Source organism: Prenolepis imparis, unplaced genomic scaffold (assembly GCF_030444845.1).
Source record: "Prenolepis imparis isolate NDT839.2.m4 unplaced genomic scaffold, iyPreImpa1.0 SCAF_13, whole genome shotgun sequence".
NCBI classification, from domain to species: Eukaryota; Metazoa; Arthropoda; class Insecta; order Hymenoptera; family Formicidae; genus Prenolepis; species Prenolepis imparis.
The window spans coordinates 7,612,437-7,636,520 of record NW_028141171.1 but is presented as its reverse complement, the minus strand read 5'-3'; the positions used below and the strand labels follow the sequence as shown (position 1 = coordinate 7,636,520).

The 24,084-nt window shown below is 36.8% G+C and overlaps 5 protein-coding genes across 8 annotated transcripts; 3 read left to right on the top strand and 2 right to left on the bottom strand.

Moving 5' to 3' along the window:
• Positions 1-2,437: 2,437 nt before the first annotated feature.
• Positions 2,438-5,070, top strand: LOC145944616 (male-enhanced antigen 1). 2 transcript variants are annotated; one of them, XM_083053057.1, is made up of 6 exons: positions 2,438-2,569; positions 2,894-3,096; positions 3,186-3,257; positions 3,505-3,763; positions 4,269-4,426; positions 4,512-5,070. In XM_083053057.1, the coding sequence occupies exons 2-4, from the start codon at positions 2,917-2,919 to the stop codon at positions 3,718-3,720; spliced, it is 468 nt and encodes a 155-aa protein (XP_082909183.1). In that variant the 5' UTR covers positions 2,438-2,569; positions 2,894-2,916; the 3' UTR covers positions 3,721-3,763; positions 4,269-4,426; positions 4,512-5,070. The 2 variants fall into 2 exon arrangements, with proteins under 2 accessions (XP_082909183.1, XP_082909182.1); XM_083053056.1 differs by having other exon boundaries at positions 3,505-4,426.
• Positions 4,193-12,138, bottom strand: Gat-1b (GABA neurotransmitter transporter-1B). Of its 2 annotated transcripts, XM_083053047.1 has the most exons (17): positions 12,033-12,138; positions 10,071-10,255; positions 9,458-9,646; positions 8,485-9,110; positions 7,255-7,658; positions 6,963-7,182; positions 6,766-6,867; positions 6,438-6,615; positions 6,236-6,368; positions 6,016-6,150; positions 5,820-5,923; positions 5,513-5,637; positions 5,320-5,432; positions 5,091-5,222; positions 4,733-4,936; positions 4,481-4,648; positions 4,193-4,412 (listed from the first exon to the last, which is right to left on the bottom strand). In XM_083053047.1, exons 5-17 carry the CDS (start codon positions 7,528-7,530, stop codon positions 4,311-4,313), a joined length of 1,992 nt encoding a protein of 663 aa, XP_082909173.1. In that variant the 5' UTR covers positions 7,531-7,658; positions 8,485-9,110; positions 9,458-9,646; positions 10,071-10,255; positions 12,033-12,138; the 3' UTR covers positions 4,193-4,310. The 2 variants fall into 2 exon arrangements, with proteins under 2 accessions (XP_082909173.1, XP_082909174.1); XM_083053048.1 differs by lacking the exon at positions 12,033-12,138 and having other exon boundaries at positions 7,255-7,599; positions 10,071-10,238.
• LOC145944613 (uncharacterized) lies at positions 10,355-11,976 on the top strand. The gene is made up of 4 exons (XM_083053052.1): positions 10,355-10,653; positions 10,735-11,246; positions 11,372-11,476; positions 11,553-11,976. The coding sequence occupies exons 1-4, from the start codon at positions 10,487-10,489 to the stop codon at positions 11,756-11,758; spliced, it is 990 nt and encodes a 329-aa protein (XP_082909178.1). The 5' UTR covers positions 10,355-10,486; the 3' UTR covers positions 11,759-11,976.
• A 124-nt stretch (positions 12,139-12,262) lies between the features above and the next one.
• LOC145944615 (uncharacterized) lies at positions 12,263-13,752 on the top strand. 2 transcript variants are annotated; one of them, XM_083053055.1, is made up of 5 exons: positions 12,263-12,517; positions 12,662-12,883; positions 12,979-13,185; positions 13,256-13,372; positions 13,630-13,752. In XM_083053055.1, the coding sequence occupies exons 1-5, from the start codon at positions 12,376-12,378 to the stop codon at positions 13,668-13,670; spliced, it is 729 nt and encodes a 242-aa protein (XP_082909181.1). In that variant the 5' UTR covers positions 12,263-12,375; the 3' UTR covers positions 13,671-13,752. The 2 variants fall into 2 exon arrangements, with proteins under 2 accessions (XP_082909181.1, XP_082909180.1); XM_083053054.1 differs by lacking the exon at positions 13,630-13,752 and having other exon boundaries at positions 13,256-13,586.
• Ltl (leucine-rich repeat-containing larval translucida) lies at positions 13,742-24,018 on the bottom strand. Its single transcript, XM_083053049.1, has 8 exons — positions 22,289-24,018; positions 20,367-20,535; positions 19,894-20,027; positions 19,243-19,504; positions 18,412-18,675; positions 18,055-18,300; positions 17,712-17,913; positions 13,742-16,104 (listed from the first exon to the last, which is right to left on the bottom strand). Exons 1-8 carry the CDS (start codon positions 22,690-22,692, stop codon positions 15,869-15,871), a joined length of 1,917 nt encoding a protein of 638 aa, XP_082909175.1. The 5' UTR covers positions 22,693-24,018; the 3' UTR covers positions 13,742-15,868.
• Between the last annotated feature and the right edge of the window lie 66 nt (positions 24,019-24,084).

Here is a 24,084-nt window from a genome sequence, read left to right as displayed (position 1 = left end):
TAACTTTACTAATAATATGTCTCTTGTCGATGATATCATCATTATATGTTATTTTAATTATATATCTAATATATCATTAAAAAGATATGAGAATATGAGTTTGAAAGCAAAAAATGAATTAAGGAAGATGATGAAGAACAAATACAATATTCAGCCCGAAAACAATATATATTCTGATCAGCATGCCATTACCTGGTCTCGCATAGCATACTCCTTTCCAAGCATATCCTTGTGGTGTGGTTATGACCCACAGAAATTGCCAAATTTTGATTTACACTTTACAACGTTTCCCTTAACGCTTAATCATTTAAAGAATAAAGAACTTTGGTATTTCCTAGTTGCTTCAATTTTTCCTAGATTAGAGTTTGATAAGTCGAGTCATTTCCCTATAACGTATCTCGTGGCGAAGAAATACGAAATTATCTGTCAGCTCAAAATTACTAAAAAATGGAAAAATTTGACAAATACTTCATTACAAATAATTTATCAGGATACCCTTGCATTATGTTTTTCCGATGTCTTCCCTGAACGTTTAAAACTGAAGTTATGCGAGAAATGGGGCATTATACAAAAAGACACGGAACTAGAGCAATATAAATATAACGATTATTTTGAAAATAATAAAACAAAGAGTATACAAATGGTAACATATATTATATCAAACGAGGAGTTGCAACACTTTCTTAACTTTCTAGAACAAAACAAACGTTTGTTCTAATATAACATAATATATGTTCTGGCTATACATATATCAAACATTCTTCTGTTATGTACTTATATGCACTCTTATATGTAGATATACAAGTACTTATTGCTACAAAGATTAATGACAATTAAGCTGACCATGCTTTTATAATTTATATTATAATACTTAGAAAGCGAGAATTTCTTTTGTGACAACTTTTTTATCAATTTGTATTAATATTTAATTAAGTTTCGTTATATAAGTAACAAACTAAAATTGATAAAGAAAATTATTTTTAAAAATCCAATCTATTTTCCGGGAAAAAGAATATACATATATATATTATTCATAAATTAATAATTTTATTTATAAATATATATATTCATAATTTTAATTATAATTTTATTTATAAATATATATATATATAATTTTAATTATAATAATTTTATTTATAAATATATATTTATACAAACAGATTGAAATCTTTATCTATTGCGATCGTTTTAGATTAAAGAAAAAAGTTTCTATTAAATTATATTTTATATTATTTTTTCCAAAATGTGTGATTTATTTATATTTAAATATATAATTTATTTATATTTAAATTTTTCTCGCTATCTCACTTTTATATATAAACACATTGAATAAAGATAAGAGAAAGTATCGTGACAATTGTTTATGACTTATTATGTGTTTAGAGCATATGCGTTTTCTATTATAATAATCTGCTCAAGTATAAAATTGCAAAAATAAAAAAAATTAAAAAACTATTATTTTTAGATGGCATCAGTACATATAACAACATGTAGTAGTGATGTTTACATAAAATTTAATTAATCGCAATAATTGGACGTTCAATTCATTGCTACTTGTATGTTTAACCAATTTGTAAACTACCCTCTATAAATGTAGGCTTGCATTAGTTAACGAAAACTTTTGTATTATACTTTTGTATTATATAAAATAATTGTGTATAAGGATATGTGTGATAAAATTTATTTTGTAGAAGATATTACTATTATTATATTGTATCAACAATTTGTTCATGTCCATTTTTGTCATTCGATGAAAATATATATATTTTACATTTTTCAACAACTCTCAAAAAAGAATAAATGCTAAAAGAAAAAGAGACCCCTTAATTTAAAGAACAAAAATAATTTTTTTCAAAGAAAATTATAATTAATATAATACAAAATTGAGATAAGGCTCTACATCACACTTTTAAATCACACTTTGTAATTGATATATAATTAATATAATTATAATTTCATTTAGTAGCTTTATGCATTTTAGAACATATTTCATGTTCAATTTGTTAATTATAGATTATTTAGGAAAGAGGAGAGAGATTTGATTATCATAAAAGAGATGATGAATCATAACATTTCTAAAAATTAAGGTTATACTTTAAAACGAATACAAATTTTTACAATACATATTTTGAACTTTTTTTGTTTTAAGATAATGAAAAATAATTTATTATTTTCTTACTTGTTATTGTTTCCGTGTTAATAAAGCAGTGCATTATTCGTCCCGAATTTTGTAAAGTTGGAAAGATCGTCAGTTTTTGAATAACGTGAATGTGGCGCTACAGTATCAAAAATAATGCATGATACGCCATAGACCAAAATAAGTATAGACAGAGAAGCCAGAGATGTTTTTCAATGTTGTGAAGTTTTCTCTTTTGCGCATGCGCTGTGACATTCGCGAGAAGCGATTGGTCAGACGCTATCATACTTATCTATATCTATTACTTGTTACATCTATGATTTAACACTTGTGTTTATAATTGAAACAGAATGGAGTAATGGAGAATGAGAAGTGATGAGCTGTCAAAATTAGTCTTGTCAGTTTGTCGTGTAGTCAGTTTCATATTTATTTGTACGTATTATTTTGGGAGAATTATAGTATATTTTTTTAACATTGAATTTTTGGTTGAAATATATATTCTATCTTTTTAATTTATCGATGATTGAATTGTTTTTATCACATTTGTCCATATTTTTTACATTATTTCTCTGATTATATGCAATGAGAGTAAATTTTATTTATCTTTATGTTATAGAATACAATATATAATATATAGAATTCAAAATTATCGCTGTCACGCATATTTAATGTTATTTTGTAATAAAAACAGTGTCGAGATGAAAATATTCATGTTCAGTGTCCACATATTTGTTGAAATTTTTATTAATTCTATAGAGTTAAATCTATCAACACATACCATGTCGCCTGAGCCTACACATGAACCTATTCAGGAAAGTCTGACAGTTTCCAATGCACTTCTGGATACAAGAATGATAAACGATGAAGAAGATAGCGATGATGAGGATATGGGAATGGCAGGATATGTGCCGTTGTCTCAGGTACCTACTGATGCCGATCCTATATTGGAGAGAGAAGAGGTAATTTATCAAGTAATTATAGCAAGAACTCTTATTGTTTCTAATAAAAACACTTTTAAAATTAATTAAACATTTATTTTCTACTTCAGAATGATGAATGGTTATCTGAATTTGATGAATCGACTCAAATATCATCTGCTCACACAAATGAGCCTCAGCAAGTAAGCTTTTTTTTTTAATGAAAGCAACTATTATAGAACTATTTAGTAAACCGAAACATTTCTGATCAGAATGCTTCTGTTTTGTTTGATTTTGGAAACCCTTTTACAATCTTCTCAAATTTGATTTCATATATATTACAGATAATATAATATATTTGTCTCTTTGTATTCTCATCTGTCTGTAAATATACAATAAGACATATAATTAATCAATTGAAGATTAATATTATACCGTGTCACATTGTAGAGTTGTTCTTCAGAGATACTGCAAGTTTGGTCATGTTCGCACAATCGTTCTGATATTGACTTAGATGCAACTAAGATCAAGGAAGTTAAATCTGTAATGGCATCCATAACTCTTCCTGAAACTTCAATTCCACAATGGGCGTCCACAATCTCGGAAGAGCAGTGGAAGGAGCAACTTCTCGTTCGCATTAAACAGATGCAAAACAAAGATCCATAGAGTTTTTAAGTTGCAGTATTGTCGTCAGGTTGCAACATATAAGGTTGAAATTTTTATTATCAGCTGCACGTAATGAGCAGTATATACATCTGAAATTATTCAAATTATAATTTATTACAATGTTAAAAGATGTAGAAGCATAATCAAGCATGAATCATATTTTAGCATTTAAATGTAAAATAAGATATTTGATTTTTATATTAATTAGATTAAGAAAATTTAGATAAAGTTTAAGCATTATCTCGTGAAATTATAGGATATTATGTGCAATTGTGATGTAACAGAAAGAAGAAATCAAAATGTATTAGTCATACAAATTGTAAAGAATATTATCTTCGCTTTTTTTTTGTTTATGATATAGTGTTTGGAAATAGATTATAAACATGATATATTAGTTTAATCAACATCACTCGATGCGACATTGTGCTCGAAGTGTCAATGAAACACACATGATATCTTATTTTAATACTAGTACAATGAAATCTGAATTTATTATTAAATCGTTTACATCTCGATGCGCTTAAATCTTTCTTATTAATATTTTATAGTCCATCATACGTAATATCCATCGAAGAAGACACAATACGATTCTATAACTCGAACTCTGTATCGATGGCAGCGGCTGTAGCTGGATTGAGTTTCTTTCGTAAAGCAGCAACACTGTCTTCTATTTTTATCAATTTCCGATATTTCTAAAAAGAAATAAGTAAGTTATAAAGTTTCGCGAGAACATCTTATCCTTTCGCGTAATATTACATACTTCTGAGGTAGTTCCGGATGTAACATTCCAGATGTAAATCATGTAACCTGGAATGCACAACATCGAGGAGAGACCTGCGAGCCACCCTAACAAGTGGCTCCACCATGGAAATTCGTATGTGAGATATTTCACAGGAACAAACTTGATGATGTTAAAGATGAAAACGCCCTATATATACAAAGGGTAATAAAGTAATACATACGCATATGAATTGTTATCCTAAATCTCATCGGGAAATTAAAAGAATCTCACCACGCAAATGGCAGGCGTAGTAAACGTCCAGCATATCTTCCACCAGAAGCAAGGGTAATAGCCTATCATGTCCCGTATACCATCGTAAAATCGATTTACCCCAAATGCCCATGACACTGAGATGCACTCGAAGAACATCAGGAATAGCAGACAAAATCCGCTCACAGCATATGTATCCAGGAGTTGAAACACATACATGCCACTCTAAATAAAAGATTAATGCATCAGGTATATTTGAAATAAACGGCTAATTTCTTTACTTAAAAAATGCAGAATTGAATAAGATATACAAAATAGAGACATTTTGTAACTATCATTAAACAGTCCTTACATACGCACATGTCAAATATATACTCACTTCCGTAACGCACAGAAGCCCGATTAGATAGGAGATCAGGCATACGATCGCGATGAACGTTTCCTTCCGTTTTCTGAGAAGTCGCGGCCACTCATCCACGGCGGCGGTGATGAAGCCCTCCATGGTGCAGAACTAGAAATTACGACTTATTTTTAACATTAACATTAATCAATGATAATTTTATGAAATAATGAATATCGATCCTTGAATTCAACGAATCGTACATTACCTGACTGTCCAATCCTATCAGAAGGAGCATGAAGAAGAATAGACTCGACCAAATCGACGCCCCGGGTAATTGCAATACCGCCGAGGGATAAACTAAGAATGCTAGACCGGGTCCTGATCAAAATGAAGGATGTCAGAAAATTATTATTACGTTGCATAATATTGAAAGAGACGAAATAAACATGAATAACTACCAGAAGCAGCTACATCGGCTACAGGTTTCTGTTGCTCGTGGGCCATAAAACCGACTACGGAGAATATCACCACTCCACTAAGCAAACTGGTACAAGTATTCACTCCGCATACAATGAGAGCGTCTCTGCAATATATCAACAAGACTTTACTTAATAGATTTCACAAAAGGGACTTAAATATATTGCATACTTGATGGTAAAGTGTGAAAGCAAGATAGAAATTACTTAACGCGACATTTAGTAACAAATACACATGATAGGCATAATTAAGCTCGCTGTTTCTCACGCGAATAAAAAAGATACTTACTTGTAAACATTATTGTTGAACTTGTTGTAACTACCTAGAGCTACCAAGGCACCTAAACCGAGAGCGTAAGTGAAGAATATTTGCGTCACCGCGTCTATCCATACCTATATGCGACATAATCATAAATTTAATAATTATATTATATTCTACTCTAGCTATATATGTTAACGAGAAATTAATAGTATAATAATATTACCTCGGGATCACCGAGCTTCGAGAGATTCGGTGTAGCGTAATATTTTAAACCTTCCACAGCACCAGGAAGCGTCAGGCCTCTCAAGAGCAGCACCACCAGCAGTGCATACGGGAAGAGCGCCGTGAAATAGACAACCTATATTACATCGCGTATATAATTCACATACTTTTACGTTCGAAAGCGAAATGCAAGGATTTGATTCTGCGAGAGTCTGCTTTACCTTGCCGGTCCATTTGACGCCTTTCCAGATGCAAAAATAGCACATTATCCATACGACCGCGAGCGTACCAGCTAATTCCCATCTTATACCACCCACGTCTTCGATACCAGTTGAAATCTGCAGGGTCCGTCTCCTTTTCGTGAGAGAAAAACGTATATTGTAATTAATTAATTAAAACATGAAAAAGACTATAATAACTTACTCCCAAAATTCCTTGACCGGGTCTTTCAGCAGTTCGTGACTCAAATTCCCGAGCGACGTAGAGCATATGCTGTCGTTCGGCCAATGTTCGTCCTGCCAACATGTAACGTTCAGACGTTCATCGGGCGTGATGCAGTAGCGCGTATTCCACGAGTTGTCGCACGTTCTCCAGGGTACGTCTGCGCAAAATTTATATTAAATGTAATAATTTCTATTAGACTTTATAATCCGACGTTAATTAAATAATAAAATTATTATTAAATAATAATAAAATTTATTTCAGATAGAAATATCGGAGCATTGAAATACTTTGAATGCTGTATGCTCACCAGCTCGTAAAGAGACCAAGAAGTAGAAAAGTGCCCAAGCGAGGATAATGATGTAGTATACATTGGTCCAGCAGGAAAGCACGCAGGTCGCATACCCAATGCCTATGAAGAGATCAACATCGTCATCCGTTTCCGTATTCTGGAAAGTATATTTCAACGACGAGACACTTAAGGTCCTGAGTGCTTTGTAAAATTACCTTTAAAAAGCGGTGCTATCTTAAAGACACCTAGACCGCCTATCGTCAACATTTGTCCCAAGGATAACTCCATCAGGAACATGGGTATACCGGCCAGCGCGAGCGCGATGAAATAGGGCACCATGAAAGCACCGCCGCCATTCTTGTAGCAGAGATAGGGAAATCGCCACAGGTTTCCCAAACCTATGGCCAATCCCACGACGGACAAAATAAATTCGATCTTTAAAAGAGAAAGTTTATCGATTAGATCCAGGTCTCGTTTGAGTATTACTTCCGTTGTGCGGTGTCCCACCTTGCTGCTCCAGTTCCCTCGTTCCGGTAGATCGTGGAGATGCAGATTTCTCATTCTGATGATGGAGGATTGTCGCAGGCATTGTATGGCCTCAAATCGGAAATCCGACTCTTTTTCGCCATTGGAGAGATCGTTGTTGCTGGGAGATTCGGCGAAGAGAGCCTTCAATTCCTGCACGGGATTCGCGGAACTCGTCGCCGGTTTACGCGACAGAGGACTGGTGGATCTGTCTACCTTGGGCCGGTCCGACCGACCGGTCGATCCTTTCGAAGGCATTATTTATTGCAGCGACGAAATCGCGGGATGAGATCGGGTTTGAAGAGCTCACCTCATCCTCCCGATCGGCTGCGAGTGAAGACCAGCTCGTCAGTTACGTACTTAGTTTCTTCTTTTTGATTGAAATACTATATTGAATCAACAGTAAAATGTTAAAGGACATAAGAGTAGCGAATGAATAAGATTAATTGATAATTATTCTCTTATTTATTAGTCTAATTAAAAAACATTTCTAACGAGATCTTTTCGTTAGAAAATATATTATATAATTACGTCAACTTTAATAAACAACCCTTAAGAATGGCCGGATGTATTACGAGACCCGAGAAGAGTGTGTATGTAGGAAATGATGATAAGACCCTAATATAAGTAATAGATAATATTTACGGGATCTCTTGTAATATTCATCGTGGTCATTGTCGTCATCGCGCGTACACGAGCGCGAGGTGCGCGTATAAGGTATTACATATAGTAGACAAGGGTCTTGATGATGACGAACGATGAATAACGAGCCACTTCCGGGAATCATAGCGTTCACCGAATGCGTTCTCATCGTCACAACCTTGTCCTATTTTAAATTTAACTCATGGTGCCCTGTGCACATCGCGGTGTGTCGTTCGTCTTATTTTGTATCCCGCGACGACGGAAACAGAACCGGATTTTATTACCCAATCGAATATATTATATGTATATTAAACGCGATTGTGCTGTTAAACTTTAAATTTTTCAGATTTAGATCAATTAGCAATTAAATATGAAAAACAATGCGATACGTGAGAGACGGATAATCTTATTTTTACTTAATTAATTTTTCCCATATATATATATATATATATATATATATAAGTATATATAGCTTTAAAGAAGCAATGATGGATAGATATACGATCAATGACCGAGGGAACGATCAAAGTGTTCATTTCGCATAGAATTTTCGCAAGCGATGATACATACGCAGTTATTGCGCGATCCAATTTGCGTTTTTCTTGCAAATATCCTTTCTTTTCCACTTCTCGGTATTCTCGCACTGATCCTTATTCCTGTATCCTCGACATCCTGTCCAATGTATTATTACGTTTCTTCCGTGATCCTCACGGTGCAGGATCACTTCCGGGATCTTTAGCGCAGGGGATGTAGAATTTCCAAAGGAGAGCGAGATCACCCTTTTTTTGAGGAACTGTTTAGCCGAGCGCGACTCTTCGAAGAAGAGCTCGCGCGAATGCAGAGATTTCTGCTGTACCCCGTCACTATCTACCCCACAATGACACTTGGTCCCCCTCGAGTATGAACGCACCTATCTTTCCATTCAACAAATTAATGTCACAGTGTGTCACTCTATATTTAGGATCTCTCGTGCGGTGCGGAGAGATCGGCCGATCTCTGTATAATACGCTCGAATCGCGTCGCCTGATCGCGTGATATATTTTCCTTTTTTTAACATTATTATTATTGCATGGATCCTTCGATGCAATATATAATTTCATTGTCATCCTAGGAAATCATACATTCGGGGATAAGACGTCATAAATACACGATTGAGACAGTCCATCAGGTTGCATGAAATAAATCGTCTCGATATTCTGAAACACAATAAATTCATATCAGTAAATTATATATTTTTATATATTTAATTTATTTATATTTTTATGTATTGTATATTATACATAAAATACTACACATATAAAATATATAAAAATAAGACTCAAATATAATATATATAATTTATTAAAGAAACATTTTACTCAAACTTTATATTTAATACATCTTTCGATTTATAATGTATTTAATAATTTAAAAATTTGAAAAAAAAACATCTTTTTGTTCGTCTTAAATTATCTTTTATCAGAAAAAAACTTTTGTCAAACCTATAATGTAGTATTAGTTTCATAAAAAGGATTTTAAATCGTATACAAAATTTTATACTTACTTTAAAAAGTATATCTATACTTTTTCTTTTTAAATAAATAAGATATATAAAAAAGTTATATATTTTTTCTTTCTCTTCTTCAAAATTTCCATTTTTATAATGTTTATGCATGTGTTTCCTCTGTTCTCTTTCATTTTTTTTATTCTTTCTTTCATATTTCTTGGTACTTGTTGAATTTCCAACGAAAACCTACGAGAAAATAACAATTAGAAACAAATATATATAATTTATAACAAATAATTCTTTCCATTCAAATCTTGTAATTAATATGAGATTAAAATAATTAATTACTTCCCTCATATATGTTATGACTCTAACCTTACCTTTATGTATTATTGTATATTATACATAAAATACTACATATATAAATCCATAAAACTAAGACTCAAATATAATGTATAATTATTTATTAAACAAAAATTTTACTCAAACTTTATATTTAATGCATCTTTCGATTTATAATGTATTTAATAATTTAAAAATTTTTAAAAACATCTTTTTGTTCGTTTTAAAAAAATTATCTTTTATCAGAAAAAAACTTTTGTCAAACCTATATATAGTATTATAGTTTCATAAAAAGGATTTTAAATCGTGTACATAATTTTATACTTACTTTAAAAAGTATATCTATACTTTTTCTTTTTAAATAAATAAGATATATAAAAAAGTTTTTTTTTCTTTCTCTTCTTCGAAATTTCCATTTTTAGAATGTTTATGCATGTGTTTCCTCTGTTCTCTTTCATTTTTTTTATTCTTTCTTTCATATTTCTTGGTACTTGTTGAATTTCCCACGAAAACCTACGAGAAAATAACAGTTAGAAACAAATATAATAATTCAATTTATAATAAATAATTCTTTCCATTCAAAAATCTTGTAATTAACAATGAGATTAATAATTAATTATTTCCCTCATATGTTATGAGATTCTAACCTTATAATGATCTAGCCTAACCTACGAGATTAATTCTTATACGCGCGGCAATTGGATCTCTAGTCTTGTCGTGAGTTTCGTAAACATTTCCGAGATTATGGCTGAAACTGATAATACTGACAACACTATGAGAGAGGAAGCATTGTTACGGTGTTTCGTTTGCGACGTCGAAATTCAGGGCCGTTTTTATAAGTTGCCTCATTGCAGGACGCAATATTCAAAGACCAAACTAATCGAAAAACTTGGGGAACTGGTTGGCGAGAGGTAAAAATCTGCATTATTTATTAACAATCTACATAATTGTTCTGCAAAAGAATTTATTACTTTTTTTTTTTTTTTTTGCAGATACGTGGTTGTAATATCCGAGGACGATGTCATCTGTCGCAGTTGCGCTATTCTCCTGAATACTTTTGACAGGCTGGAAATGGAAATGTGTCCCATTCGCGATCAAGTTTTAGGATATTTGGAACAAAAATATTCTCTGGAGGAGGGAGAGCTCCGAGCTACTGATGTCTGGCCGAAACCATGTCAACCACCACAGATCACAAAATCCAATGCGAAAGAGAATACCGATCACTGCGATAAGCAAAACGAGATTGAGATAGAAAAAGAAGTGAGAAGGAATGGTATAGATTCAAAAGGCAATAGGATACAGAAAAAACCTTACTCATGGTTACAATGTGACAAATGCAAATATACCACACCTTTGAAGTCTTTCATGATGTATCATTTGAGAGATCATGTCAAACAGAGAACATTCTGTGATAAATGTGGAACATGTATTTTTAAGAATCAGCAAGATACAAGGCATAGTTGTACCAGGACAATCAAATTGGAAAACAAGGAAAATGAAAAAGGTTGGGAATGAAGAAACAATTGTATTATTGGGCAATTGTTTTTCATAATTATTATGATGCTAGCGATATATATTACAGATGATTCTGACATTATTGCTAGCAATAATTCGATATATTACTTTTAGAAAAGACATTGCAACCAACTTTGCCACTTACTCAAACTACACCACCGCCGCTGATGGGTCTATCAAGTTGTGATCATTTATATATTTCCAGTATACTATCAACAAGTAAGCAATTACTACTAATAGAACGATATAAATTATTGTTAATAAATATTTGTTTAATGTAATATTTCTGTTTTAGATGATTCAACATGTTTCAAGCAGCCAATATCTATTTTGCAGCCAGTAAATATTGATATGTCAGAAAGCATGACAAAAAGTTCAGAATCAAATCCTGTACAAGAAATGGAAATGAAAACTAGAAGAGAAAAGACAAAACCGATATTAGCTTTTACAGAGGATGGAACCATGAAACTGGTGAAAGTGCCATGTTCAAAGGAGACATGAACATTATGACATTTCATTAATTGCTAACTATGGATATTAAAACTCTTGTCAACGATTCTTATATTTTTATCGTTATATTTTCATTGTGCAATTGAATGTGTAATGTAGGCCAAAAGTCCAGTATTATTATATATAAAAAAAAATTATATATTAAAATATTCTAATATATATGTAAAACTTTAGTATTAATGTTAAATAAATGCATATTTTGGTTATGACATACATTTCTCTATTTTTTTTATTTCATAATATAATATTGTTATTATTTTATTACCTTCCACAGTTTTTATTAAATATGTAGAACTTTTCATCATCAATTTTTTCATGCTTGTTATTATTGATGCAATCAAAATTCAACTGATAAAACTGTTGGTAATATCACTAATCGTGACGCAAATTTACCCATGATTCGCTTATTTGTTATGACGTCTGTTTTTATCGACTCGGAACTCTCCGAACTCTCGTCTAGTGACATTTAAAGTGCAATGTTGATGCCACTGCTATACTAGTTTTGAACATGGACGTTTTGGTTATGGACGTTATGGACAGATCAAACGTACAAACATACATGTTAGTCAGTTGATTTTCAACTATTCTTAAATTTATTCACAAGTGCCATGAATCAGGAATTAAAGTGCGATTTACTGGACGTATTCGAGAATGAGGACGGCACTGTCTTGGAGAAATTAATATCAGCCTGTCGAGAGTTTCGAGCATGTGTCACTGCCAAAATTGAAAAGAAGAACCTTTATGAAGAAGGTACTGTCATTTTTTATATACTTTTACAAAATTGAACAAATAGACTATTGATGAAAAATAATATAATATTACGTTTATATAATAATGTCGTTTATAAATTTAAATCATGTATATAAAAATCTTTTATATTTTTACATTATATAGAGTGCGCTAACAAGAAGTCTGTCAATGCTACAAAGATATCAGAGCTGCAACAGATGATCGATACAGTAATATGTAACATAAATACTATCACGTTGGAACAGGAAGTAATAGATAAGAAGATTTCCAATGTGATAAAATTGCAAGAGAGTTTAAAGAATGAATTGGAAGAGGCAAAAAAACAAAAAGATGCTGTAGCAACAGAGATAATAAACTTAGAGCTGGGTGAGTCTATCTATCTTGAATCAAAGTTTGTAAGTTCATTGTATGGTTTCTCATCTTGAAAATCTATTCTTATTTTCTCTTTTCTATATTTTTAGAAATAGAAGACAGGAAAAAAAGAAAAGTTCTACAGTGGGAAGCCATTAAACGCGCATATAAGATTTACAAAATAAACTTAGACATACATATAAGTCTTCGAGAGGAGGAAGATTGTCAATACGTAAAGGTCACCTTTTTTACACACAATGAAGAGACAAAGGATAAATACTTTGTTCAATTCTTACACAATGATGATTGCTGGAAAGGTACTAATATTCTAAATATAAATTTGAATGAGACATTTAATCTATTAATAATACTGATATTTATTTGCAGTTGAATGTATTGAACCGAAATTAAACAAGGAATATGTCAATGAGTTAAGCACTGTGGAAGACTCTTCTGGACAATCCAAAGTACCAGATATTACCTTGTTCTTATACCAGTTACGAGGTATATTTCTAAAATATTTCATCAAAACTAGAAAAAATCATGATAGTTAACAATTATTAAATATGAAAATTCACAGAACAGTGTATATTTTTTATACAAAATATTTTATATTAATATTTTTAAAAATTGTCATTTCTCCTTTAATGGAGGCTCTTGTTATTAAAAGCTAAGATGTTGGTTTAAATGTTTCTTCAATTATATCAATATTTCAGTATTACATCAATATCTTTTTTTTTTTTTCTTTTTCTCCAATTTAGTAATTTGTTACAAGATTTTTTGTGATGTCTCTGAGATTTAAGCAAAAGATAAGATACTGGAGAAAGAGAAAAGTGCAAATCACAATGCGGATAAATAAGTTAGACTCTAAAATTACATAAACAGATCTCTACTTTGTCTTTTTATAAGTATATATATGTACATATACATATGTATAAATGGTACCTACGTACATATAGTACTGCATCATTTCGTAGACATCGCGAGAAATTCACTCTCTTTACTTATAAATCAATACAACTATTGAATTTAGATTAATAATTTACTATATTTTTGATCACTGCGTGATATTTTATATGCATAAATACTTCTGCATAATTAGAATAAAAGTCACGCAAACATTTACCTGTTGTAATACTTCATCAATTATTTCGCGATTCTCGCGATGTCTTTCTAATGCAAGTCTTTTATTAAAATATACAAAATAGCAGATAAATTATTTTGATTCCGGGTTTTAATTAATTAAACTACCAGTCGTGCTATATGTTAAAAGAATCTGGCGCAGGAATTACTTCTATTTAGATTTATAGTTAATAGATTTAATGCTTGAATCTCAATTTGAGATAACGTTTTTTGCGCGTACACTTTTTTTTATAAATCTTCCAAATTTTGACATGATTTGCGATGCTGCTTTTTTTATATTAATTAATGATACAAACCAAATTTCTGAATTCGATTTACAATTAGTACATTTGACTATTACATTGTTGATTTCAGCGGAAAATGTCTTTCGTGCAGCACTTTTTTTCGCAAATTTTCATACAAACAAATATTACATATATATGTGTGCAATATCTATTTCAATATTATATACGCGCGCATGTAAAATAACCGAACATTGTACGGGCTGATACATTATGTATGCGTGCAGGCACGCTGATAACAATTCGTTCCTATTGGCACGAGTTAACGAAGGAGTCAATTGATCGCCCACTGCCAATTTGCTCATGCCGGTGGCACAAGTTAACAGATTTCATTTGCTCCATTGACCCGCCGAGAATTCATTCGCATACATATGACCATCGAGGAATTCGATTGAAGACCGAAGTCTTCTGTGAATTATTACGTTGTAGAAGCTGCGACCGTACTCGGATCATCGTTTCGTTACGTGATATGTCGGAAACCTAAACCTAAACCTAATGTCAGAAAGCGATGATTAGCGTATCTCCTATACTTGAGATATTCTTTTTTGTGAAATATGATAATGTTTTCAGGCGTTACGATTTGTAACTACGTTGTACCAAACGTGCGAATATGAATTTGTCGAAAATATCTTACCTTCTAAAAAAAGGAAAAAAAAAACTCTGTGAAAACGTATCGCGAATTGATGTAAAACCGAGATTCGCGAATAAACTGACGCTTCGTCCGGATACGAATACATTATTGACTATTACCTATATTATTTCGTATTCAACTTGACAAAAAGGAATGCTAAATTAAAGAACGGCTTACTGCTATACGCGAACGAGACTTTCCGCTGTTAAAAACTATTTACAATGTAAGAGTCTCATCTGTCGCTGAAGGACGAAAGAGTAATGATTGTTTTTGTTTCTTATAATGACTCCGTTGTATTTTTTAATTTTTCCGAATTATTTCGAGATTATTCCGATATTGTGGACAAACATGATCCTCACAGTATCTATATTGCCTGAATATCCAACGGATACTTTTGGACATTCAAGATTGTTCTAAGCGTATCGGAGCTGTACAGATCCGTTTCGGGATTGATGATGACTAAAAAATTACGCTTCCCTCGACGATTATACGAAAAATCGCCGATCACAAAATCGCTTCTCCATCTACACACACGCATATATGCAGATAGATATACAAACACACCGCGCCCTCAAAATCGTGGAGAAAACGAAAGTTATCGAGAGCGCTCGTCGAATCTGTAACATTACACACGAGATGTACACGTGATACAGGCACTACTAATGGACGTGCATATTCGTTTTCGACACTCAAACTCTTCTCGTGTACTTTAGTCGTCTTTCTCGCCTTCCTCATCCTTCCCCGTCCAACGAAGACAACGAATTGTCGCGCGATTTCTCCGATATTTTCACCAACCCCTCCTCCTTCATCGTATCATTCCCTTTCTTTCTCTCTCTCTCTCTCGCTCTCTCTCTCTCTCACTCTTTCTCACCATGCTGGATATGGATGTTCGCGCGAGTATTATTTTCGTATAGCCACCATGCACCATGCGGCGATGCAGCCTTCTTATTCGAGGGTGGCGGCAAAGGATACGTTGCCGCCGGAGGCAGCCGCCGCGGCGACCCGCAGCAACGTCGGCGGCAGCGGTGCCGCCGGCAGCGCCGACGTCACCTCGACCGCTGTCGGGGGTGCCAGCGTCGTCGTGGTTGGACAATCGCTACCGACCCCGTAGACTTTTGCGTGATTCACCTCGAGGGCGACGGTCAGGTCGGCCAGACCGGCGTCGCACAGCACGGGATTATCTGCGAACAACAAAGCGTATGTAAGAGAGAGAAAGAGCATAAGGGCTTGTGACGCACGATCAAATAGAACAATAAGATATAAGGAATGAGAAATCTGTCTCATGCGAGACACACGTCTGTAAGAGATACGCGATTTGATTTTTCTCATTCCCTGTATCTCATTCTTGTATAAGTTACTTGTATCTCGCGTCGCCCTCCCCTAAATTTAAGAGCCATATTATTGTGACCATAAATTAACGTAATATGAAAAAATTATCTTTTAAAGGCGCGTGATTACTGACGATCTGGCGCCAGCTGTGATAACAAAGATTAGCCTAGCCGTAATGTTACTTATTAACGAAGAGAGAAAGAGAGAGAGAGAGAGAGAGAGAGAGAGAGAGAGAGAGAGAGAGAGAGAGAGAGAGAGAGAGAGAGAGAGAGTGTGTGTGTATGGTTGTCCGAAACATAAACCCGATGATTTTTACCAATTTTTACCATCGCGTATTCCATAATTTTCTCAATGCAAACGTGCGAGAAGGGGAAAGAGAGTGTTCAATGGAAACTGAGACCAGGCTAGAGATAATTGGGATTGGGCACGATAGCATGGCCGTAAAGAGAAACGATATATTAACAATAACAGCTCAACAGCAAGCAGACGCCGGTATACAATAAATAATTCGAGATGGCGCCGCAGCGGGGGTTATCGCGAGAAATGTAATCGTTGTAACAAATAATATGCGCCTCGGGAGCCGAACGGAGCCAGGCTATTATCAGCGAGCAATTTATTTTCTGTTCACCCGGCCACTCTTCTTCTCGTGTCCCTTCTTCTCTCTCTCTTTCCTCGCTCTCCTTTTGTTTGCTTGTTCACGCTAGATCTTACAAGAGATATTTATTAATTACAGTACCGCATGCATCACACATTGTTCTGTTTTCTTCATGTCCAACAATTTATCTAAACTTAACTGTACTATTAACAAATAATATTGAGCAGGTAAAATTCATTAAAAAGAGACAAAAGTATATAATTTTTTAATGAAAAAATGAATTAAAATTGTTTTCGATAGAATTTATGATAAATAAATCTTTAGATTATATATATGTTGTGAATGTATATATGTTGCGTAAAATATATGTATTGAATGAATCTAGAAATAAGAGCGGCTATTCGTTTGAGACGTTAGAATCTGCTACTACACCACTAATAGCTGTCTCACTGACAATGAGCGGAGATTCTTCTATAGAAATCACATTTACTATAGTTAACTCGATTACTATTCGTCTGTGACAAATCTCTCGTATAGATATATGGACAAAACACACTGTACATCAACGCTATTTATTACCAAAATTAAATCTGCCAGCTACTATCGATTCTGGCTACAAAATTAAATTTTTCGAAAAGAGACCGAAGCAACTTTTTTTTTTAATGAATGTGTAAGAAATTTTAAATACAACGCGCGATGTAAATTTTACCTTTAACATTCTCCACTATTATATAACGTTACCATAAATAATCTGTTACGCACATGAATAGAGGGATACGTGTAGCGAAAGCGTTAAATATGATACTGAGAGGCGGCGGACACTTCGAGAGAGAGAGAGAGAGACGGAGTTTAATATAAACTCACCTTGAAGGTATATACGTAGCACGTCGGGGACTCCGTGAATCGTGCATCGCGTATTAGCAACTAGCTCCGGCATGAGAATACGTATTTGATTCGTGCTGACGTCGGCCCAACAGAGCACTGGAAAACCGCGAAAATCTCGGCCAGACAGTGTGACCAGACGATTGTGCGACGCATTCAATTCTTCCAAGGACGGCAGCCACGTCTAAATAACAATCATTATATCAATACTTGGTGTACTATATCGCGGCACGTCGAATATATCGGTGAAGAAAAAGAAAGGAGTAAGAGGAGAGAAAAGAAGAGAGACAGAAAAGAGAACTCGATATCGCTATTTTTTGTTTACCTCCGATGTATCTTCGAGACTGGTGAGCTGATTGTGCGAGATATCGAGCACGCGAAGCCCGTCGAGACCACGTAAGTCGCGCTTACCGATCGTGGGACCCAGCGCGTTGTGACTGAGATTCAACCTCTGCAGCTCCTTCATGCCCAGGAACAGGGAGCCGTCCAGACTGCGCAACTCGTTATGTTGAAGACGCAGATCCTGGATATTGCCACCCGCGATGTCATCACCCTCCTCCTCCACTAGATTCTATAAACATCGTTCATTTCTAATCAACGAACGTTTCTCATTGCGTTAGATCGGTCAACGCTGATAACAAGGATACTTTGTACGTCGACGATGACGTTGACGAGTACCTACCTCGGAGGACGGTCTTCCTCTGTGCAACCTAGCGATCCGATTATTCGATAGATCGAGCAGCCTGAGCTCGCGCAAGCCGCGCAAGGAAGCCAGGGAGAACTCGCGAAGCTCGTTGTGCGTCAAATTCAGGCATTTCAGTGACCTAAGGGGATAAAGGGCGCTACCGTTTCCGTCGCCGTCCGCGCCACCCAAAGATTTCAGAGAATTGTGGCCGAGCTCGAGATCCTCCAGCATCTCGGCCTCGATGAAATCGTCCGCGTTCAGCTAAAGCACACAAATCAAGCGTCTCTATTCAGTCCCCATTAATCTCCATAGTGTAATTTCGCGTAATTAATTAATTCGTTCGCGACTCGAATACCGTACGATCTGATGTGCGACACAATTGAAGGAAAAAAAATTGCTGTCCGTTTGTTCGTTTCGTCCGGTGGTGGCTTGAAATCTTTCCGCCAGGCGGAAGGCAGCAATAATTACGTTACGTACGCGTAATTGACTCAATGTACAGCGCGAACGAACGCCTCGGCTTCTTCGACACGTCGCGCGCGTTAAAACGTAATATCGAGGGCACTTCGCGAGTCACAATTCTACGGATTTACTCGTATTTTTAGATTCCTAAAATCCTTCTCTTTTCATTAAAAAAAAAGAATAGTATATAAAAGCGTCAACTTTCTATAATTCAAAAATAAATCTTTTTTATGGAGATATTACTTAAATATTTTCATTGTAAAAATGCTAAAACGCTCGTTCGTGTGCTACAATCGGATTATAATTCAAGATTCAAGACGAAGTTCAGGAAAAACTTCACGTGACATAATCGTATGGCGGGCCAACTACCTCTTGCAGCTCGTTGTACGAGAGCTCTAGGAACTTCAAACGCCTGGCCTTCTGCAGAGTACCGTCGAGATTGCGAATCTTATTGTGCTGAAGGAAGAGAGTCTCCAGACGATGGAGGTATCGGAATTCGGCCGGCAGATGCGTCAGTCTGTTATCCACGGCGTAAAGCATCTTGAGATTGTGGCCGGACGACGGTAGCTCACCGTCGAGTGACGTGAGCTCGTTAGAATTAATGAGCAACCACTCGAGTTGATTTAGATCCCTGCGTAGCAAACAAATGAGATACATATGGCTAAATCGCACAAGGAATCCTGTTTTACGCGCTCATCAAATATTCTCGACTATGCGATTTTAAAGGTCGTCGCATATCGATAGTCCACGCACGGGATTTCCCTTCATCAGCAATTCGCGCTTGCAGTTTCGATCATAAATAAAATGAATTAGATAAGAGACTAAACGATAGTAAACAGAATTAGTCAAGATGGTGCGACGCGAACGCGAGTCTCAAAGATCAGAAATGAATATGGAAATTATATGTTTTAACTATGCTGTAGTTCATGAATTTTTTATCATTCTTGATTAGGCGTTAGAGATTGAATTGAGATTCCCACTCTTCCCTCTTTTCTACGAGAAAACAAAGTACGATCGTACCTAAGAGTATGATTCAGACTGTTCAGATGATTTCTGCCGACGTGCAAGTGCTTGACCAGAGGCGGCAGCGAACCCGGGGTCATCTCGGAAATCGCGTTTCCGGCCATGGCCAAGTGCTGAAGTGTCGGATTATACTAAAACAAAAAGAAGATAGCATAAAATTCTCTCGTTTTATCCAATCTTACAATTTTTTCCTTTCTTATCTAAGAACATCTTCTCTAAAAATATTGTTTTTAAAATTTGTGTTTGATTCGTAATAAGTAACACGCGAGAGAGTTAATTTCGTCGTTCGTCACGAATTAAAGAAGCGCGAGATTCTCTTCCTGGCAATCTTCCCCGAAAAGTTTTCACGTGCGTCGACGAATTTGCGACTTCCTATTCTTTTTTCACTGTATCTCGCTCACGCGAATGAGATCTATATATGGTCACATAAACTCTACCTCTAATCTAATTTCAGCCACGAATATACTCACCTTGAAGTCATCCGAATCGATACGGCTTATCCGATTCCTGCTGAGATCCAGAGTCCTCAGTAGCGATAGATGCGACAAGACGTGCCTCGGTATCGACGGTACTTCGTTGTCTGCGAGACTCAAGTATTGCGTCCGACCCAGACCGGCGAAAACATCACCGTCCACGACCCTGCAAATCGCGATGTCACACACGTGTTCTTTGACTTTAAGGAAACGATATGAGTTATGCAATAACGAGCAACGTTTTCGCGCTTTTTTTTTCAAAGATTCCTTTTCTCTATTATATTCTTCACCATCATCATCATTTGTCTATATAATAATATATGAATCGGAGCGAGTCGGTCTAATGGGAATCCTGAAGAAGTGGCGACGCGCCAAACATTATCGCATTCGATTATACACTTAGTATCGGCTCATACACTACGACGACTCGTTATTTAATTATTCCACGACGATAAACATGCACTGCTCTTGATAACTCGCGCGCGAAGAGGTCAGGAGGCGATTAAGACTTCATTCTTACGTCCCGTTCCTCCTCACGCTGTCTCGCGAGGATACTTCTTGACGTACCGAAAGAGAGACAGAAACGAACAGTCTTCAAGGACTGTCTTCGTTCCTCATTTCATCGGGACGGGACAATCAAGGAAGACCGGTGCCTAGTCCTTCGTATCGTTCGTTTAAAAAGGACGACGCGGTCATCGCGTTATTTCGACGAAAAACAATGACGCGGTGCGAAGATTTAAAGCTACGAATTTGCCCCTCGGACGAGAACGAACTCGCCGAAATGTCGAGACGAGACGTATCGCTTTCATTCACCAATCTCCGTTGACAGAACCATTATGTAACGATATCAGCCACGATATCCTCCGCTTTCGCTATGTACGCGACAATGTTTAACGTCATCGTGTCACCGGACGTGGTTTGCAAAATTTCGCTGGCAGTCCGCCTGTTGTCACTTAATAATGCCAGATGAAAGGAAAAAAAAGAAGCTTCTTACGAAAGATACAATATATCCGGATACGAATTCGCTATCGCATAAGTTATATCTATGGGACCAATTAAATGTGATAAAACGATCGAATTAACGAGATTTAATTCCGATGATCAACGATAAGATTTCAGGGATGACTTTATCCAATTGTGCAATCTATTTTCCAGGGAATAGAGTTCCGAAGAAGGTTTAAGCATCGATTCAAAATAACGCAACGGCGCCGCGAAACGCCTTCGCGAATGCTCGTTGTGGGAATTAAGATCGCTTCTTTGTTATACATACACAAATGTCTCCATTCAATGTCCGCAATAGCAGACGATGACCTTTTGCAAAGATACTGACTGGCCGTATCGTAAGTGTGTGGCACACTTACAGACGGAGAGCACGAGAATGACAGACGTGTAAGACTGCAGGGCTCATTTCGCTGACGTTTGCGATTTACTCTGTTTTGTACTGTGTCGGCATTTTTCAATCTCTCTGATTCCGCGAAATTACGGCAGAAAAATTTGTTTAGTAATTGATTTCATCAAACATTTCTCTCTTCAAATTATCGTATATTAAATGATAAATCAAATGTTTCATTTTTTGACGTTGAAAAAAATAGAAATATGAGATTATAGACGATAAAAGGACATTGATGAAAGAGCGAGACAAGCTGCTTATAATTAGTTAATGTTTTGAGGAATAGATGATCGGAACTATCGTTATCTCTACGTACGTCGTGCGCTGTAGTAACCGTGACTGATAAGCAGTATCGGTTATCGCGCCCCCACAATTCTCCTCGCGTTTTCATCCATCGACTTCTTCTAAACACTCTCAAACAGCCTTACCGTTCAGAAATCGCGTCGCGCGAGTCAACTTGCCAAAGACAACAAAGATGATTTCGTCACGCGATATCAATGACGCGCAACAATATTGCTAATAAACTCACCCCAGATGATCGTGATTCAGCTCGAGTCGAGTGATAGACATACGCAGCTCCTTGAAGTCGTGGCGCGATATGTCGCGCAGATTCGAATGCGCCACCCGCAGGGTGATCTGCTGCTCGGGGGTGAACTTGCCGCTCAGCGCCTCGGCCAGCTGATCGAACGACTTCATCTTCTCGCACATTACCTCGATACGTTCCCCGACGTGGTGACCACCGCCCCCGGCATTGTTGTTCGCGTTGACGGTACCGCTGGTGGACGCGGTCGCCGCCGAGGTCTGCGCCTGGTTGATAACGGGACTGGAAAACTCCTCCTGTCGACAGGTGCACGGGCTGATTTCGCGGCGCACCGCGCAATGAAGACTCGCGCTGGCCGCGAGGCCCAGCAACGTATAGAGAATGCCGGACATGCTGCCGGTTAATTACAACGGTGTAATTACAGGACAGAAAGTGGCGATAAGGATGGCTGCAACAGTGACGAAATTCGCGAAACGTGGTGACCGCGCGCACCACCTCTGCGCGATCACTTTCCGCAAGAGAGAAACGTTCTCCTCCGCGCCACTCGATACGCACAATGTGTACAGATTTTTTGCGATAGTAATTGTGTTTTTCGTTAATAAACGCGAATGTTAATACAATCTCGCATATTCCGCGTTTGGACACTGTCACACCGCCGATCACTGATCAACACTGAAGGTAGGAGGAACCGACACAGTCGCAGCAGCAGCAGCAGCAGCAAATGACAGCCACGTGTTATCTATACTGTCGCTGGATCCACACCATTCTACTGGGAATATAAGTTTACCGCGCCTCCCTCTTTCTCTCTTGTCTCCGCGGGGACCGGCCGGGAAAAGGAAGCTTATCGTCGTCACCGATGGACCTTCCTCCTGGCGCCACGGACGCGGCAACGGCAGCATTAAGCCGCGGCGCGCCGCGCGAGACTTACTTATAGTCGTCGCGTCGGCACCCACCGTGGCGCCGCGCGAGGGTCTCCCTCCGGAGAGCTCTTCTTCGCTCTTCTTACTATTCCCTCCGTCGTACGTTACGCGCGTACGTACACCGACGAGCTCATCTTCTTTTTCTACCGGCCGCTCGCGAATGAGCGAGCAACCCAGCTTGGCCCGGCCCGGCTCGGCTCTCTCTGCTCTCTTCCCCTGCGCTCTCGCCACTACACCTCCCCTGGTACTACGCGTATTCTCGTTCCTCCTTCCCCCGTTGTTGTTCGCCTCGTTGCTCCCTGTCGTGTTTCTCTCCCTCGTCGTGTCCCACGGCACGTTCCTTGGACTCTCGCGCACTCCCTCGTCGCGCGGCTACCGCGTTTACTTTAAATCCAGTCCCCGTTAGGCGCGCGAGGCGACTCTTCTATCTCTTTTTACATTTGTCCCATTATTCCGGAAGTTTTGCTCCGGAGAAGGGATATCTCTCGTTTTCACTCGTGGACCATGACGTGGATGCGAACAAGTTTTCGTCGGATCGACTCCGCTTCGACGGAGGATTCATCAACCTCTCCCTCTCCCTCTCGTCGTCTATCGCGCTGCACACACGCTGCAGGCGTGTGTTTGCACCGATAAACGGACTGATTGCTCATAACTTTTGACCTTTGCTTAACTGCTTCGCACGGTGCACGACATGAAAGAAAATATTATTATAGATAGATAATTCTATCGTGCTCTCTCTCTCTATCTTCTCGCTTTTTCACTCGCTCTCTCTATCGTAGAAGACGAATCCATCACAGAATGGTCCAAATATATCCTGTATACAGAAATTAAAGATCAGAATGATTTCCAATATTAAACTGAAGA

Bases quoted from the DNA above. Each gene is read 5' to 3' on its own strand.
- LOC145944615 (XM_083053054.1), top strand. From the start codon at position 12,376: ATGAATCAGGAATTAAAGTGCGATTTACTGGACGTATTCGAGAATGAG. The intron at 12,518-12,661 runs GTACTGTCATTT...TACATTATATAG, and splicing joins GAAGAACCTTTATGAAGAAG to AGTGCGCTAACAAGAAGTCT. The intron at 13,186-13,255 runs GTACTAATATTC...ATTTATTTGCAG, and splicing joins CAATGATGATTGCTGGAAAG to TTGAATGTATTGAACCGAAA.
- LOC145944616 (XM_083053057.1), top strand. From the start codon at position 2,917: ATGTCGCCTGAGCCTACACATGAACCTATTCAGGAAAGTCTGACAGTT. The intron at 3,097-3,185 runs GTAATTTATCAA...TTTCTACTTCAG, and splicing joins CTATATTGGAGAGAGAAGAG to AATGATGAATGGTTATCTGA. The intron at 3,258-3,504 runs GTAAGCTTTTTT...GTCACATTGTAG, and splicing joins ACACAAATGAGCCTCAGCAA to AGTTGTTCTTCAGAGATACT.
- Ltl (XM_083053049.1), bottom strand. From the start codon at position 22,692: ATGTCCGGCATTCTCTATACGTTGCTGGGCCTCGCGGCCAGCGCGAGT. The intron at 19,505-19,893 runs GTACGATCGTAC...TTTGCTACGCAG, and splicing joins AGTCTGAATCATACTCTTAG to GGATCTAAATCAACTCGAGT. The intron at 18,301-18,411 runs GTAGGTACTCGT...CGATGTTTATAG, and splicing joins GAGGAAGACCGTCCTCCGAG to AATCTAGTGGAGGAGGAGGG.
- LOC145944613 (XM_083053052.1), top strand. From the start codon at position 10,487: ATGGCTGAAACTGATAATACTGACAACACTATGAGAGAGGAAGCATTG. The intron at 10,654-10,734 runs GTAAAAATCTGC...TTTTTTTTGCAG, and splicing joins GGGGAACTGGTTGGCGAGAG to ATACGTGGTTGTAATATCCG. The intron at 11,477-11,552 runs GTAAGCAATTAC...TTTCTGTTTTAG, and splicing joins TTCCAGTATACTATCAACAA to ATGATTCAACATGTTTCAAG.
- Gat-1b (XM_083053047.1), bottom strand. From the start codon at position 7,530: ATGCCTTCGAAAGGATCGACCGGTCGGTCGGACCGGCCCAAGGTAGAC. The intron at 6,868-6,962 runs GTAATTTTACAA...ATCTCTTCATAG, and splicing joins GATAGCACCGCTTTTTAAAG to GCATTGGGTATGCGACCTGC. The intron at 5,638-5,819 runs GTAAGTATCTTT...GATATATTGCAG, and splicing joins TTCAACAATAATGTTTACAA to AGACGCTCTCATTGTATGCG.